Source organism: Hippopotamus amphibius, chromosome 11 (assembly GCF_030028045.1).
Source record: "Hippopotamus amphibius kiboko isolate mHipAmp2 chromosome 11, mHipAmp2.hap2, whole genome shotgun sequence".
Taxonomy (NCBI): domain Eukaryota; kingdom Metazoa; phylum Chordata; class Mammalia; order Artiodactyla; family Hippopotamidae; genus Hippopotamus; species Hippopotamus amphibius.
The window spans coordinates 24,004,554-24,021,958 of record NC_080196.1 but is presented as its reverse complement, the minus strand read 5'-3'; the positions used below and the strand labels follow the sequence as shown (position 1 = coordinate 24,021,958).

At 47.7% G+C, this 17,405-nt stretch overlaps 1 protein-coding gene across 2 annotated transcripts; it reads left to right on the top strand.

Moving 5' to 3' along the window:
• The first annotated feature begins 101 nt into the window (after positions 1–101).
• On the top strand, positions 102–16,760 carry PPP1R10 (protein phosphatase 1 regulatory subunit 10). Of its 2 annotated transcripts, XM_057700274.1 has the most exons (20): positions 102–146; positions 370–897; positions 7,149–7,267; positions 7,916–8,002; positions 8,168–8,303; positions 8,722–8,773; positions 10,714–10,791; positions 10,933–11,106; positions 11,324–11,429; positions 11,530–11,642; positions 12,114–12,214; positions 12,473–12,620; positions 12,697–12,855; positions 12,967–13,213; positions 13,373–13,436; positions 13,538–13,732; positions 13,887–13,962; positions 14,197–14,310; positions 14,483–15,241; positions 15,515–16,760. In XM_057700274.1, exons 3-20 carry the CDS (start codon positions 7,161–7,163, stop codon positions 15,622–15,624), a joined length of 2,826 nt encoding a protein of 941 aa, XP_057556257.1. In that variant the 5' UTR covers positions 102–146; positions 370–897; positions 7,149–7,160; the 3' UTR covers positions 15,625–16,760. The 2 variants fall into 2 exon arrangements, with proteins under 2 accessions (XP_057556257.1, XP_057556258.1); XM_057700275.1 differs by lacking the exons at positions 102–146; positions 370–897 and adding an exon at positions 2,757–3,084.
• Positions 16,761–17,405: the final 645 nt, after the last annotated feature.

Below are 17,405 nucleotides of genomic sequence, written 5' to 3'. Positions count from 1 at the left end.
CTTCTGGTCGACCAATGAATTCACGCCTCGCGCACAATGTCTCGCGACAAGGGCGTTTCACTAGCACGTTTGGGCGCGTTGGGCGGCGTCCGGGTATAAAATACTCCGCCCGAGCAGGCAGCCGCCATTCTGGGGTTCGTTTAGAGGTAAGTCTGGGCATTTTGTCGGTTGGAGGGTAAAATTTTGCTCGGCAGGTTGGCCTGGGAAACGGGTTAGGCGAGGGCTTGGTTGAAAGCCGTGAGTCTTATTAAGCGGCTGTGTTCGGAATGGGACATGGAGGTGTTTGGGGACAACAAAATCGTACTTTTGGGTGTTTTAGAGCAACCCGTACTGATTGTATCTTTCTCCTTTGTGTTCCTTCTATCCCAGGTTTGAATTTTCTCGGAGAAAGACGGGCCGGCCACGAGGAGAAAAGAAACAAGCCGCAGCAACATCTAAGCCCTTGAAAGGATCCTGAGAGAGGGGGGAAAGGGAAAACAGCAGCCACCAGCCCAACCACTTGTGTCTTCCGCCCCTTCCCACCTATCTTGCCCACCCCACCAGCCCACGCTGCCTGGGACTTGAAATCTGTGGCCGAAGGACCGTCACCACATAACTTCAAAAATAATCAACCACCCTCCCTTCCCAAACCCACCCAAATTCACTCATCCTGCGTTTACTTTTTTTTAATCCACTCAGAACTTTTTTTCTACGACCCCCCTCCCTCAATGGAGTTGGGTGGGGGGAGAAATGAATACTGAGTTGGCCTTTATTTTTTTTAAAGAGACTTTTTGATCCAATGAGGCCCCCCAAATAATTGAGTTTGGGTCCTGGTTGGTTGTTTTATTTTTTTTCTCCAAAATTTTAACCCCCTCCCCCCCTGAGCCCGAGGTGCTGACGTCGCAAAAAAATTGGATAGTAAGTGTCGAATTTTCAAAAACCAGCCTTGCAACAAGAAATCAACGTTTCCCTTTGTGAAACCAAAAATAATGAGAGGAAGAAATGAGACCAGAGAACAAGTAGAGGACTGGAGAAGGACCGATCCGGTCACTTACTCTCCATTAAAAAGGGCCTTTGGGTCTAAACAGTGTTCTCTCTCTCCTACCACCTACCTCTTCCCTGCTCTGCAGCAGGCAAGGAGAGGGTGGCGGGAGGGCCCGCAAGTTAAGATTTTGATGGTTAACCCTTGGTAATCCAGCCAATTTCCAGACTGCCAAAACCATAAGTGTTTGCTTTTTATAAGGAGGTATGGTTACCTTCCTCGTTAGCAGCAGTCTTCAAAAGGGTTAATGAGCTCACATACAAAAGATGGTGGATCTTGTGGCCCAGAAGTCCCACTTCTTTGTGTGTGAGACAAGCAGGGCGCCTTTCAATTTGCCAGATTAATAAGCAATCTGTACATAAAGATTGCAGGGTAAGGAGATGGGCAGAGAGAAGTAATAGTTGACTATAACTTAAAATGATTGTTAACTCCTCTCAATTTTAATGTAATTTGCTTGGGGTATATTTGTGTGGTTAATATAGGTGGCAATCTAGGAATAAAGATTGCAAGACACTTAATTCAGGACAAAATATAATCTTAGTGCCAATACATACAAGATAATAGTTGGGGAGGTAAAAAATGTCTTGTAATTGTTGCAAATTGCATAGGTTATTTAAAAGCAAAAAAGAGTGGTTAACATTTTAACTTGATACTTTTTGGTGGGGGGGAATACAGTTAAAATAGAGGGTGGAAAGGTTGGGGGAATGTGGAATTCAGGAGTATAATTTTAAAAGCCATTTAGTGCAATTGAATGCTAGCTTTCTAAAAGATTTGTGTCGTTAAAAGGAATTTTTTTCTTCCCTGCTTCAATATGGCGACTTTCTTTGTCCTTTTGTCTTCCAAGCGGCGTTGCAGGTTGTGTCTTGACCCATTTTTCTCCTGTCCTCCCACCTCAACCCTATTTGTTGAGGGGGGTGCAAGTCCTCCCCCCTTTCCCATTATAGGGAGGATGAGAGGTGGTCGAGAGTAGCAGGTTGAACCTCAATTGCAAATTCAATTCTTCCCCGCAGAAAATTGTTCTTTTTAATACTTTAATTGCTTTTATTTTCACACTGCTCTTACTGATTCAGAGTAGGTCAAAGACTATTCAGAATGGGGGCTGCTTTTGGGGTTTTTGTTTTGTTTTGTTTTACTAAAAGGGGGTGTTTTTTAGTGTAAACGGCTACCGGCAGAGCCGAGATAGCTTTTTAAGTTTGAGTCCTCTTCTCCATTACAAAATGGCGTCCCTGCTTCTTTGTTGTTTTTCTCCCCCTTTGCCATCCAGAGCTTAGGGCCGCCCTAGAAACTTGGTCAAGGGGGAGGAGCAGCATTGAAAGGTGATGTAATCAGCTTTCTTCCTCCCTTCTCCACCCTCTTGAAACTCCACCCCTGAGCAGATGCCTTCTGGACTCTTGTGCACGCTGCTGCTAGACAGGAAAAGCCATGTTCCTTATTTTCTATATAACCTTTTATAGCCATTATCTTAAAAAGAAAAAAGCTTGTAGGAATTAGGTCTTAAAGCTGTCCATCTCCTTGGGCGGCTCTAGTTTTTGTGTTTAACGATCCCGAGCCTGTTGCTTTTATTTTCACCGTCTTTCACTCATCACTACTGTTTGGAAGTTTTCCCCGCTTCAGTTGTCAGGGGTGGAAAACCAGTAAAACAGCTATAGTTTAGAACTGGAAGCTTTTGAGGGGAGTGTGTGAGCGTGTGTATGTCTATCTGTGTGTGTTGGGGGATTCTGGAGGAAGACACAAGGGCTTGTGAAAGACTAACTGGAATAGACAACTGGGGCCTAATGACACTGAAATGTGCCGTTTCTGCTCAGGAATCAGTCCTTGGGCCTCCTGCGTTTGGTCGCTTTATATGATGAGAATCTGGGGGAGAGTGGGTACTTGAGGACTTTCTTCTGTAATCGCCCTTATTCCCCCTTCTGGGTTTGGGGTAAGCTCTTTGTGTTCAGTGCTGTATCACGTTCTCCAGTTGCTTAGCTCCTGTACATTGGTACTAGGATGAGAAGTGAATCTTTAGGAAAGGAGGCGGCAGTTGTATACTCAAGGCAGGGGGATTCAAGCTACGGTTTCTGGTAAGCAAAACCTTTCTGGTATTACATTTCACAACCTTCGTTTCTTTTTTTCAAAGAGCCACCCTTTTTGAATTTCTTTTTCCTGCCCTTCTAAAAGAAATTCCTTTAAAAAAAATGGGGAAATAATGTCCTCTTCATTTTTCAACTTGTGCTGTGCTGTAGCAATTGGTGCATGTTAGAAAGCCATGCCCTACCTGAGGGTGGTATTGGGTGTCCTGTCCCTTTCTTACCTTTCTTCCAACTTTTTCAAAGTCAAATCTTTATCAGATTCTCCATATACTTTTCATTTTTTAAAGTCCTACCCTGAAGCGTGAAGGTTCTAGGCAGCACTGGAAAGCCATTTTGTACAGCTGTTCTGTGGTGAATGGTGAGACTTGAGGGCTAATTTTCTACTGGGTATGGTTTCTCAAGTTATTGTTTAAACTTCTGGATTGGATGGGAGGGACTCTTCCACATGTCCTATTGACCACAAGTTTTTTATCTTTTAAGCAGTTTGCCAGGTGCCTCTGCAGCATACCTTCCTTGGGAGCTGAACGTTCTACCCACTGGGGTTCCTGAGCTGTAGTGAGCAGGGGATTATAATAAAGAAGATCTACATTAATATGGGAGATGGGGAAAAAGGTCGTCTAGGGAAACCACATCCATCCAGAGAACGTCGGAGAATCTGATCCTTGTAGTTTGTGGCCAGACTTCTATCCTGGGATCCTGTCCTATGAGGACAGGGGTGAGGGGTGATTTTACACCCTTATTGGAAGGCAAATAAGCATTTGGGGAGGGCATGTGCTACCAAGTTTTGGAATGATTTTGAGGGGGAGGGGCTTACTATTTATTGGAAGAGAAGTGCTTGTGAATCACCTGAGAGACATAATTCAGTCCACTATAGAGTCAGGCTAGGAAATGCCTCAATTATCGTGGAAAGGAAGCGGGGGAATGTAAGCTACAAAGCAATTCATTTCCAGGAGTGCTAAGGCCTTAAAGTTAAGGTAAACTTGAACACCTTCCTCCTTTGTTAGAAGATTGTTGTGATTGTTTTTTAACTTGCGTAGAATTTATGTCCTGAACCAATTCAGTTCTGTTTCATTGGTGATGGGTATGGAATAACTTTAGCCAAGCTAGATATTTTTCACCTTATTTATTTTTGGAGGCAGGAGTTGGTGTCACTTCTGGATGTAACTTTATCTCTGGTAAAAAAGGTAGAACATTCCCCAGTGCCTTGTGTCTGCCAGCAACATCCTCCATAAGGAGAGCCCAGCTGTAGCATAAGGTAGAGAGAATGCCAGGGGTTGCTTCCCCCCTCCTCCCCCTGTATGTTCTGCCTGCAAGGAAATTAAAACATATCATGGCCTGGATTATTTTTGGTTTCAGAAAGCTTCCTTCGGCTTTCATTCCAGGCTCCAGATATGTTATGACACCTGGTCCCTGCCTCTCCTTCCCTGGTAAACTCATTTGCCTTTTGTGCTGTAGGCCTGTGCCAGGAATTTAGGCTCTTCATTCCTTTCCACTTGAGTGCCTTGGAACTTCTTTCTAAATGTACCGACTTCAAAATAAGGAAATAGGTTGTAAAACACTTGGGGTCCTTAATTTTAAATGAGCGAAAACTAATCTGCCTGGAGGAAAGCCCTCGTGAACAAACCCACTTACATTTTAAAACCACATGACTGGTGCTTGTGAGACAAAATTTAGTTTCGTTAATTATATTTCCAGAATATAAGTAATAGGAAAACTGTAGTGGAAAATGAATATTTAACATTTCTTCTGCTTGTCTTCTAGTTTTCCTAGACTATTAATATCTTTTATTCTTTTTGTTATGAATGGGAATTAAAAAGTTGTCCTTGGGTCCCATTCGCAGCAGAAGGCGCTGGACAGAATTTAGCTGTGTACTCACTGGTTTCTTTTCTCTCTAAAGGTGGTTATTCTCTTGTCTCCCACTCTCTTAAGCAAAGGAACATTTGAGCTCAGGTGACAGTTTTTGTTTCTGAAGGAAGTTGGTTAGCAGGCCTGTTGACTGGTAGGTGGATGTGCAAATGGGACTTATCCAGGGTGCTGTGTATTCAGCTCTGGGTTTGAATCTGAGGGGCCAGCTGTATTTAGGAGACATTGGTTTGAGGTGACGTTTAATTGAAAGCTTTTTGTCAAATTGCATATATTTTGGTTACTGATGATATATATTGTTACTTTGGATTCACTCGTTGCTTTTCCAGTCTCCAGCAGATGGGAAATCTGTTTTATGTATCCCTTTATTGCATTTCTGTCTCTCCTTATAGTGTCTATATATCACTTTATAGTTTCTTAGTACCTGGGGAAAATTCTTGTATCCCAGTGTCTGTGTCTCTGTGTATAAGAATCACCACATTTAAGTGGATTTTGCCTGTGGACTTCTAATTTATCTGATATTGGACTGGAATGTTTTTTCCTCTGACCTTAGATTCTGCTTGTCCTCGTGGAGATTCCAGGGCAGCAGCAGCAACAGCACAGTTAACCCAGATATGCTCAACTCCTAGTATTTCTTAGCTTATCTCCTCTCGCTGTATTCAGCCCACAGGTTATGATCTCAGGAACTTAAGTTGTAACCATCCCCCCACCTCCCCCCCCCCCCCCCACCCCGACCCCCGGCCCTCTGTCTCTTCTTGGCCTAGGTTGTTAGGACCTGTAAATGTAGAAATATATTGACTTTTTTGTTGGGAGAATTAAAAGATTGAGATTGTTATGCTTGGTTTTCTCTTTTAGCTTGAGAACAATAGAACTAATTGACATGATCTTATAAGAGACCTGTTTTCTGCAGAAAATATAATCATCTTTGTAAAACACTGATTTTATCACCCTTCTGCCTGGCTCCTGTCTTTTATCTCTGTACTAGATGCGGGATGCAGGAGGCTTTCTTCTTGCCTCTTTCCTACCCAGTGTTTGTCTTATTTCCCAAATGTCGCTCTTGCTAAGGTAGCTTTCTTTTCTGCTTCTCAGAAGCCACTGTTTAGAGGCGTTGTGGATAAAAATCCTAATTAGAACCATATTGATTCTAAATTACCTCTCTTGAACTTGGGTTCTGGCCTAGAAATTGCTTCACATGTCTCTGTTCCTTAACAGCTGTGTTTAGCTTTTAATTAACTTCTTTTCTAACCTGGTCTAAAGTAGCTACTTAAGATTTAATGGCATTTTCCCTGCTTCTAGTTTTATTTGTTCTATTCCTTTTGGCTCCATGGTTTCTAATTTCAGGCCCTCCTTGGGGATGTTGGGCGGCAGTTGTGATTTAGGTGGGGAGTGGGAGTCGGATTCACAACTTTGCTTCTGAAACCACAAACCAATGTTGCCCTTAACTTTGAAACAATAAAAACTTGTGCAGTGTTTGGTTAATGAGTGACATTTTTTCAAGGCTTCGGAGGACCTGCTTGATTTTCTTTGCCTCCATTTGTCTCTATTTCTGGGAGCCACCCCGAACTCCCGTGGGGGAGAGGTTCTGTTTTCAAGTTTTGTTTCTTTCTCTTTGAGCTCCACCTTTAGCCTGTTGTCTCCTAGTGCAAGCAGAACATCGCCTGCTACCTGTTGACTCTTGATGGGCTAAGACAGAAGGGAATTGACTCTTGGAAGATGCTTAGCCCAACACCCATGATTGGCCTATTTCTTACCAAGCTATAGATTTTTTTTTTTTTTAAGCTAGATTCATTAGCAACGAAGGAGAAAACGGGACCTAATAAGCAAAAATGCCTTGGAGAGTTGAGTGTTTGTTTTGGAAATGTGAATCTTAACTCTGATACAATCTGGTGAAGTTCAGCTGTCCTAGGAAGGACGTAACTGGGAGCGAGAGGAGAGGTGTCCTCCAGTCTGATTGTCGTCCCCTTCAGTCAGGTATTAACACAGTGCTTCACTTGCCAGCACTGTTTTCTCAGTAGAGATAGTGGTCGGTGTCGATTTTTCTTATCTAGGTGATGGTGAGTGCTGTTGAGTGTAGACTGAATAATTAGTCACTAATAATTTGTCAAATGTAGAGATGGAATTTATTAGAGGACAGCTGGGGCTGTCCTTGCCACCCATTTATTCTGTGGGTTTGTTTTCTCCTCTTATCTTAGAAAACCTCGATCATGGGTTCGGGTCCCATAGACCCCAAAGAGCTTCTCAAGGGCCTGGATAGCTTCCTTAACCGAGATGGGGAAGTCAAGAGTGTGGATGGGATTTCAAAGATCTTCAGGTGAGTCTGTACCCTTTGAATGCATTGTGAATGGAGGTTATTGTGTATTGTAATATGACTGTAATTAAGGCAGATAACAAAGAGTGTTCCCTGAGAGGAATGGGATTCAAATCCAGTTATATTAGAACTAGTGACAGGAAAAGATGACCCCTTGGTCCCTGGCCATAATGGCATCTGGATATTTGGAGATCCACAGTCCCAAGGGAAGGAAGGAAGCAGGGGAGCCAGGTGACAGGATTCTCAGTTCTGTTTTGGGTTGTGTCCTACATACCCCAAGTGTCATTTTCCTTCAGGGATCCTCAAGTTTTCCAGGAGAAAGTGAGTGACTAAGCCAGTCCTAAGAGATGGTAGTTGAAGGCCAGGGCTTCAGAATTAAATGTGTCCTGTGTGTTAGGAAAGCAGTGACACTCACCTCCCCAGATCAGAGACTTCAGTGCATCTCCTTCGTTGTGTTCCATCCTTCTGGGGGTTTCCACATCAACCCTGATTCACCCCATCCTCCCAGGGGCCCATGCGATTCCCCCACCCAGTAGCGAAGTCCCAAGTCATAAGGGATCTCTAGGTACTCCTCCAGATTAGGGACTCTTCTGCTCAAAGAAGGGGTGCTCTCTGGCTGCTTCATTTCTAACCTTAACTCCTCTCTTACAGTCTGATGAAGGAAGCACGAAAGATGGTGAGTCGATGCACTTACTTGAACATTCTCCTGCAGACCCGTTCACCAGAAATATTGGTCAAGTAAGTGGGGACCTGGGTGGCAGGGTAATTGGAAGGCGGGGGTGAAGGGTGGGGTGGGGGAGAAGTGAGGCACGGGGTTCCTGGGTTATTGATGGGGCACTGAGAACGTGGGGCATACTCCCAAGACCCAGGAAGGGCATCACAGATCCTCCTCCCTGCCTGCAGGTTTATTGATGTTGGTGGTTACAAGCTTCTCAACAACTGGCTGACGTATTCGAAGACGACCAATAACATTCCCCTCTTGCAGCAAATTCTGCTGACCCTGCAGCACCTGCCACTCACTGTTGACCATCTCAAGCAGGTACCTTCAGTTTTTACAATCCTGGTTCTTCCTTTTTGGTTTCGCCTAACAGATGAAAAACTCACCTTGACTCTGATGCGGCTACAATCTTGGGCCTGTGAGGTAAAATGGTAGAAAAAAGTAGGAATTTGGAATCAAGATTTGGTTCAAATTTATCTCCTGTAATAGGTGTGTGACGTGGGGCACTTTATATATCTAAGCCTTAGTTTTTGAATCTGTAAAATGGGAGTGATTGAACCTACCTACCTGGGTTGTTTTAGGGAGTGAGACTAGGTCTCCACGGGCTTTGTGAGAGAGGAAGTCCATCTCAGCGTTAGCGGCTGTTGCGAGAGCGAGGGAGTTGGTGGGGGTGGTCAGCTCTGCCTGGGTTGCTCTTCCTCCTGGCACTTACTGTCCTGCTGCTCTGCTTCTCTCACAGAACAACACAGCCAAACTGGTGAAGCAGCTGAGCAAGTCGAGTGAGGATGAAGGTAGGGGCCAGTCCTTTCCTCTCCGTCCTGGGCCGCCTCTCGTTAGTTCCACTCAGTTACCTTCGTTTCTTAGGATCTCTCGGTGTAAAAGGCACACACTTAAAATTCTTTGGGGGAGGTAGTGTCATCCTAGAATGTCTTGTCATCATTTACTTCTGTTTTTCTGAATAAACATATTCTGGGACCCTCAATGTCTGTTTTCCTAACAACAGATATGCTCCTTCTAGCAATAAACACCCTGCTATAGGGCATGGGCAGAATTCTGAGTCCTGGAGTGTATCATAGCTTTGATAGCTTCAGATTCTTTCCTTTTCTAAGACAGAGGGTTTTGGAGCTCCTGGCAAGGGCCATACAGTTCTGGCTTGAAGACACAGCTTGGCTCCAGAAAGTCACAGGCTTTTCTTTAGAGAAGAAAAGGGTTTATATCCAAGAGTTCACCCAAAGATTTTATACCCAAGGCATAAACCAGGAGCACAAGATACTAGTTTTCCGCAAGTCAGCAGTGTTATAGCAGAGCCGACCCCCTGATCAGCATACAGGCTTGCTCTTTGTCTATGGGGAATGATGTGCTAGGTCCCTTTGGAAAGAGGCTTTGGCCATTTGGTGTGAAGGGAGTATCTAGGCCTGGGCAAGCCTATCGGTAGTTCCTTTAGCTACAGGAGAAAACCCTGGGAACATTTTCCAGGATAAAGGATCCTGATTTTGTTTCAACTCACAGCATTGTTTAAGTGAAAAACATTCCCTAGCTTTCTATTCTTTTAGTTCTATTAATTCTGTTTTTAGGTCCTTTTATATAATAAGCACTTCACTATTTTTCTGACATCTCAGAGTAGCTTTGTAGGATAACCTATAACACAGAAGATCCCATTAAATCATTGCCCATCTTTTGTTTCTTCACTGAGATGTATTTGGTCCTTGTTCCAGCTGGCTTGTGTTGCCTTCTTTGAATATGGACTTACTTATTGTTCTTTGCTTCCTTGAGATACTGAAATTTGTACATTCCTTATTGACTGTAGTTAAGTGTCACTAGACCATAGTATCAATTGCTCCAAAAAGGTTTTAGGATATTCTTCCATTGGGGATGTATTGGGGTTCATATTGCATTAGGTATAGAAATTGGCAATTGTGTGACTGTTTTAAAAAGTTAAGTTTTAATGTTCTACAATAGTGTCATTATTAAATGAGCCACCACAGTGGAAATGTTGGCAAGAAGATAGGTCCGGCAGAGGAGATACTATTTGCCAAGTACAGAAAGAAGGAAAGAGCAATAAAGGCATGTTTCCATATATTTAGAAATAAATCCTGTTTTTTATCTTTAAATTCTCTGACCATCTTTTTTCTCTAGATAGACTCTGCTTCCTTTATCTAAATCGGTCTGGTTTTAAGTTCTTTTTTCACTCTTGTAACACTTAATTTTTTTTTTCTGGCAACACTTAATTTTTACAAGCTGTCATCACTAGTGACATTCCAGGAAAAAAGGTTGCCTGGAAAATCTTTTTTATGAGGATCTAAGTCTGCCTCCTTGAAATTTTGCATTAAGTTTGCCTTTGGGGCAATGTACAGTTTCTTTTTAAATCTAGTAGCCCTTCAGATACTTGAACGCTGCCTGCCTTTCTCCTGATTTTATTGTAATAAGTGGTTAGCGGAAGAGCATGGGCGTTAGGTTCATTCTGCCATCTTCTAGTTTGTGACTTTAATCTCCATGCTTCTTTGTCTATAAAGGGAGATTAAAAATCTTCAGGTTGTAATAACAATTAAATGAGATGTACGTAAAGCAACTAGTGTAGTTTTTACAACATACTTTAATGTTCCTTCTTTTTGCCCCCCCCACCCCCAGTGTTATACTGGCATCAGGGTTGAAAGTTATCTGAATAGAGGACAACTCTGTGATTCAGTTTATCTTATGTTATTTAGGCATGTCCCCTTCCTCTCACTTTCAGAGCTCCGGAAATTGGCCTCAGTCCTTGTTAGCGACTGGATGGCTGTCATCCGCTCCCAGAGCAGTGCCCAGCCTGCTGGTAAGCATCTTGGCCTTTGTCCCTTGTGTTTCTTTCCCACTGGGATGTGGCCTTCCTTGTCTCTAGGCTGCTTTTTACCTCTGACTGACAGTCTTCCTCTTTATCTAAACAAAATCCTTTTCTGCTGTTTTCCCACAACAGAGAAAGATAAGAAGAAACGGAAAGAAGAGGGGAAGAGTCGAACCACCCCTCCTGAGCGACCGTTGACTGAGGTGAAGGCTGAGACTCGGGCTGAGGAGGCCCCAGAGAAGAAGAGGGAGAAACCCAAGTCTCTCCGAACCACAGCGCCCAGTCATGCCAAGTTCCGCTCCACCGGTAAGGCTGCCGTGTGGCCTCTGCAGGGTCTGTGGGTAGGTGCACGGCCCGGGCCTTATGGTGGAAGAGCTGGACTTAATAGCACTGTAAGTCTGTAGAAGAGGGAAGACTGGTGGGTGAAGCGCTGTGGAGGTGTATAAGGCTGGAAGGTTAAGGGAGGAAGAGGCAGGAAGAGGGTGGAGTGAGTCCAGCCCTAACACCGTGTCTTTTCCCCCAGGACTAGAGCTGGAGACCCCATCTTTGGTGCCCGTGAAGAAGAATGCCAGTGCAGTGGTGGTTTCTGACAAGTACAACCTTAAACCCATCCCCCTCAAGCGCCAGAGGTGTGGACCACATACTGCGTTTCTGAATGGGCTGGGTCTGCGAAGGTGAGGGAAAAAGAAGGGGCGAGGCTGAAGTTGTTGACCGGTCCATTTCTCACAGTTCCACAGCTGCCCCAGGAGACGCTGCACCCCCTGCAGAGAAGAAGTACAAGCCGCTCAATACGACGCCCAATGCCACCAAAGAGATCAAAGTGAAGATCATCCCGCCACAGCGTGAGTCTGACGTGGGGGGATGTGCTTTGACTTGGGAGCAAACTCTTTTCATGGAAATGAAGCATTTTCCTTCATTTTCGTTTGGTTTCTTGGTGTCCTTTAAGTTTGCTTCCCTGGAACTTCCTTCACAGGAGTCCTTCATGGCGTTGCTTAGAGGTGGTGTTAGAGATGAAGTAGGGAGGCGTGCTGTTCAGAGACTGGTGGCGGCGCTCCCGGTTGTCACATTCTTGGGGGCTGACGTTGTCAGTTACCTGAGCTCTGATTCATATCCACAACCACAGCTTGCCTGCCTTTAAAAGAAACAATCATGACAGGAGTTTCTGGTGTGAATCCTACATGTGTTTCCTGGTCACCTTGAACCTCTTGTGTCCAAAGTTGAGGCAGGGTCAATTTTCTGCCCAGATTTTGTCTATGGGAATAGGATTATGAAGGAGATCTGATGATTCTATTTTATGCTGTTTTCTTTTGTAGCTATGGAAGGCCTGGGCTTTCTGGATGCACTTAATTCAGCCCCTGTTCCAGGCATCAAAATTAAAAAGAAGAAGAAGGTGCTGTCACCCACAGCTGCCAAGGTATGGGCCTGGAGCAGTAGGTGCCAGTGACCAGGTAGAAAAGGTACAGGTGAAGGAGGGGCCCAGCAGCTGGGATGCTGGGGGAGGGCAGGAGGAGCTGTGTCTCAGACGTAGCCCGGTGGTGGCAGAGCACTGTCAGAGACAGAGTCTTCCTTTATAGGAGCTGCGGGGGGATCCTGCCCAGGACCCTAGACCAGTTGCCTTGCCTGGACCTTGCCTTTCCTGTCAGCTCATTAACTTCTTTTTCTTTCACAATAGCCAAGCCCATTTGAAGGGAAAACGAGCACAGAACCAAGCACAGCCAAACCTTCTTCCCCAGAGCCAGCACCTCCTTCTGAGGCTGTGGACACAGAACGTCCAGGAACCCCAGTCCCCCCTGTTGAAGTCCCAGAGCTCATGGATACCGGTAAGTCTAGAAACTGGTTTGGGTTTGGGGGTTTTCTGAAAGGAAGGATCTGGTCTGAAACCACTTCTGCTTACAGCCTCTTTGGAGCCAGGAGCTCTGGATGCGAAGCCAGTGGAGAGTCCCGGAGATCCTAACCAGCTGACGCGGAAGGGCAGGAAGAGGAAAACTGTGACGTGGCCTGAGGAGGGCAAACTGAGAGAGTATTTCTATTTTGAACTGGATGAAACTGAACGAGGTTAGAGATCTAGTTTCGTCTGTAGCAGGTGGGGTGTAAAGGGTGTAAAGAGTTTAAAAAGGACCCAGTTGGGCTTACTTTCCCTCTTGCGTTTTTTCTCCTTGGCTGTAGTAAATGTGAACAAGATCAAGGACTTTGGCGAGGCAGCTAAGCGAGAGATACTGTCAGACCGACACGCGTTTGAGACGGCCCGGCGTCTGAGCCACGACAACATGGAGGAGAAGGTGCCCTGGGTGTGCCCCCGGCCCCTGGTGCTGCCCTCGCCTCTCGTCACCCCTGGAAGCAACAGCCAGGAGCGATACATCCAGGCTGAGCGGGAGAAGGGGATCCTTCAGGAGCTCTTCCTGAACAAGGAGAGGTGAGCGGGATGGGGTTCCCTCCCTGCGGTAGTGAGCCCTTGAGGAGAACGTGCCCTGGGGTGATTAGAAGGGGGTGGGGGTTAGGAAGAAAGTCAGGGCCTGAATAAATCATTTGACTGTCACTCTTCTTTTTCTACCACCTGCGGCGTTCCCGCTAGTCCTCACGAGCCTGATCCTGAGCCCTATGAGCCTATCCCCCCAAAACTCATCCCCTTAGATGAGGTGAGTCCTGTGGTGATGGAGGTTGTGCTTGATATTAATGCATCTTTCATGTGAGACTGTCTCTTCATTCTTTGTTGGTCCTGATTGTTCTGTGCTTTCAGGAATGTTCCATGGATGAGACCCCATATGTTGAGAGCCTGGAGCCTGGGGGGGCCGGTGGCTCACCCGATGGGGCAGGTGGTTCCAAGTTGCCTCCTGTTCTGGCCAATCTCATGGGGAGCATGGGTGCCGGGAAGAGCCCCCAGGGTCCTGGAGGAGGAGGCATCAATGTGCAGGAGATCCTCACCTCCATCATGGTACGAGCCTCCTTCCTCTTCCCCACCGTGTCCATTTCTCTTTATTCCCTTCCTGCTCACCTTCGCACTTGCTTCCTCCTTGGGCTCTCCCTTCTCTGCTGGATGTTACCCTTATTCTCTGTTGACCTTGTCCCTTAATGATCTTGCCTTACAGGGTAGCCCTAACAGTCATCCCTCAGAGGAACTGCTGAAGCAACCAGACTATTCAGACAAGATCAAGCAGATGCTGGGTAATGCTCCGGGCCAGCCCCGGGGCCTGGGCGAGGAGGGCTGGCTGCAGTGGAATTGGGGGAGCCAGAGGTATTGCCACTAGGCGGCAAGACGTGGGAGGGGAAGACCGGACAGAGAGTCAGTGCTCTGCCAGGTTGGTCTGGGGGGTCAGCGAGGCACACCTAAGCGGGAAGACGTCATGCCGCTCTTCTAGAATCACCTTGCTGACTGCTTCGTTCCTTTTTCATTAACAGTGCCACATGGACTCTTAGGCCCTGGTCCCATAGCCAATGGTTTCCCACCAGCAGGCCCTGGGGGTCCCAAGGGCATGCAGCACTTCCCCCCTGGCCCCGGGGGACCTATGCCAGGTAGGTGATGAGTGAGAGGTCGGAACGGGCTTGCCTGCTTGACTTCGGCCTGGTAACAGTACAGGATTGACCAAAGCCGGGGGTGGTTTGGGTTGGGAGATGGCGGTCCCTGGGTGTAACAGGTAGCTGATGCTGTCTCTCTCGTTTCTCTTCCTTTTTTTTCCCCCAACAGGTCCCCATGGAGGCCCTGGGGGCCCTGGTGGGCCAGTGGGTCCACGTCTCCTGGGTCCCCCACCCCCTCCCCGGGGGGGCGATCCCTTCTGGGATGGCCCGGGTGACCCCATGCGGGGTGGCCCGATGCGGGGTGGCCCGGGACCGGGTCCTGGGCCGTACCATCGAGGCCGTGGTGGCCGAGGAGGAAACGAACCTCCTCCTCCTCCTCCTCCATTCCGAGGGGCCAGAGGAGGTCGCTCTGGAGGAGGACCCCCAAATGGACGAGGGGGCCCTGGTGGGGGCATGGTTGGAGGTGGTGGGCATCGTCCCCATGAAGGCCCTGGTGGGGGCATGAGCAGCGGCAGCGGACATCGTCCCCATGAAGGCCCTGGCAGTGGCATGGGCGGTGGGCATCGCCCCCACGAAGGCCCTGGTGGGGGCATGGGTGGGGGACATCGCCCCCACGAAGGCCCTGGCGGTGGCATGGGTGGTGGCAGTGGACATCGCCCCCACGAAGGCCCTGGCGGTGGCATGGGTGGAGGCAGTGGACATCGCCCCCATGAAGGCCCTAGTGGAGGAATGGGTGCTGGTGGTGGACATCGGCCCCATGAAGGTCCCGGACATGGGGGGCCCCATGGCCACCGGCCTCATGATGTCCCTGGTCACCGAGGCCACGACCATCGAGGGCCACCCCCTCATGAGCACCGTGGCCATGATGGCCCTGGCCATGGAGGAGGGGGCCACCGAGGGCATGATGGAGGCCACAGTCATGGAGGAGGTGAGGATGCTCCCTGTCCCCCATATGGCTCTTGGTGTCCCATACAAGTTTCTGGGGAACGTCACCATCCCGGGTGTGCCAGGGAGAACATGATGTCACCTCGTTCCCAGTTCCCAGCATGTGTGGCAGTTCCTACCTTTTGCCCTTCCCCCAGGTCCCTAAGACTAGGTCTCTCTGAAAGACAGTTCTCAGGATGTCTTGGGCTGGTGGGATGAGGGTGGCATTGAGCTCTTAGCCATTTGCTATCTAACCATTCCACCATCATTCCCACAGACATGTCAAACCGCCCTGTTTGTCGACATTTCATGATGAAGGGCAACTGCCGCTATGAGAACAACTGTGCCTTCTACCACCCGGGTGTCAATGGGCCCCCCCTGCCCTAGGGACCACCTGCCCGCCCTGCCCACACACACCCCTGTGGACTGCAGCCTTGCTCCTTCCACCCTCTTATGGCTTCTGTGAGGCCCATTTTCCCCTTTCCCCAGCTGATGAGGAGCCGGCCCCCTCAGTGCCCACCTGCCTGGGTTCCTGGGGGTTTTCTGATCACTGGTGCGCATTGATGTACATATTTTCCTCCAGTCTGGGGAGGAGAGAGACTGGACACATTCTGTACCCTGGACTGCTGAAGAGGAGACCCAGTTGGCTTCACTTTTTGAGGAGATTTGCCCTGTATCCCAAGCCCCTTTCCGCTATTACCCTTTATGCCTGAGAACCTAAAGCTGGTTATCCTGGAGAACACCTCTGCTCTCCTACTGTGGGTCCTCCACGTGCACACAGAACTCTGACGCAGGATCAGCTGCACTTATGAAATCATCCCAGCCAAGTTCATGCTTCCTCCTGGGGTGGGGAGATGGTAAAAGGGGTATTGTGTATCCCACTGCACTGAGAGGACTCAATCAAGCTGGATTTGAGTTCTGGAACACATCATCCCCACTCCTCCCCTGGCACAGGCTTTACATTGAGTCCTTTCTCAAGTAAGACTTTGCAGTCTTCGTGAACACCCAAGTTTGCATCATGGGTCTGCTAGGTTCAATGATGGCAAATTCACATCTGCATCCAGTGAAAAGTTTCAGCTGGCAGAGGTGAGGCCACTGGTGGTGGTCCAGCCTTGCCCACAGCTCATTCTGGAAACTGTAAAACACTTCAGGGAGACCCGCTTTTCATCAGCGGACGCCCGGCGTGCCGGGCCTGACAGTCACACTACATGCACTGCCTCTGGGAGTCAGCGCGCTCCTAGCCCCCACCTGCAACCTTGCGGGTGTGAGGCCTCCAGCCCCTTGCCCTGTCAGCCACCTCTGAATCCCCACCAGGTGCCTTCCTGGATGGATTCGGTAGGAGGACCTGCCCTCTCCCAGCCCTCTCCTTCACCTGTCTCAGCATCAGTTGTTTTCTATGAAAACAGTGGATTGGTTGGGTTTTGTGCAGGGTCTTGGGTTAGAGCCACAATGGATTTGAGGATGAGTCATTTCTTTTTCTTTTGGTTTTGTATATTTTGTACATTAATAATAAACAGTGGAAAGAGACATATTTAACCCCTGGTGTGTTTGGACACTTTGTTAAAAAACACCCCAGCTATTATCAGCTGTCTTTGAAGATTCATTAATACCAGCCTTTGTGGATTGTGGTTTTCAGTCTTGTTGGTGTTAAGTGAAATACGAGCGGAGTACTCTGAATATAAAACACCATGGGGTACAGGGTAGGTCCTGTGCAGTGGCACGCTGGGGAAGGCAGAGCTCACAGATCACCTGAGCTGCAGGAGATGCAGGCACATCGATTCTAGCTGATCCCACCAGCCCTGCAGAGTAGCTTAGGGAAGGGATTTACGTGAGGGTGGGTAGAAGGGAGGAGTAGGGAGAGTGACCAAAAAAGGAAAAATCCAAGAGCAATTTCTGGGGAAGGAAGGAAAACCAAGTGGATCCTTGCAAGGAGAGCAGCTCCAGTGGCCAAAGTGAGAAAAGGAGCGTGTAGACTGCTTGTCCCCCAAAAAGTGGCTCTGCAGAGTAGAGGGTATTTCCCTGCTGCTAGAAGATGTAGCCTCAAGATAATTTGATCTTAAGGACAGATATTGAGGGTCTAGTTGATGGAACAAGATTCCCAGGGGTGGGAATTCCCTAACAGTCCAGTGGTTAGGACTTGCACTTTCACTCCTGGATTTGATCCTTGG

Coding starts and splice junctions, on each gene's coding strand:
- PPP1R10 (XM_057700274.1), top strand. CDS start 7,161: ATGGGTTCGGGTCCCATAGACCCCAAAGAGCTTCTCAAGGGCCTGGAT. Junction 8,003..8,167: donor TCACCAGAAATATTGGTCAA/GTAAGTGGGGAC, acceptor CCCTGCCTGCAG/GTTTATTGATGTTGGTGGTT. Junction 14,311..14,482: donor CCCCGGGGGACCTATGCCAG/GTAGGTGATGAG, acceptor TTCCCCCAACAG/GTCCCCATGGAGGCCCTGGG.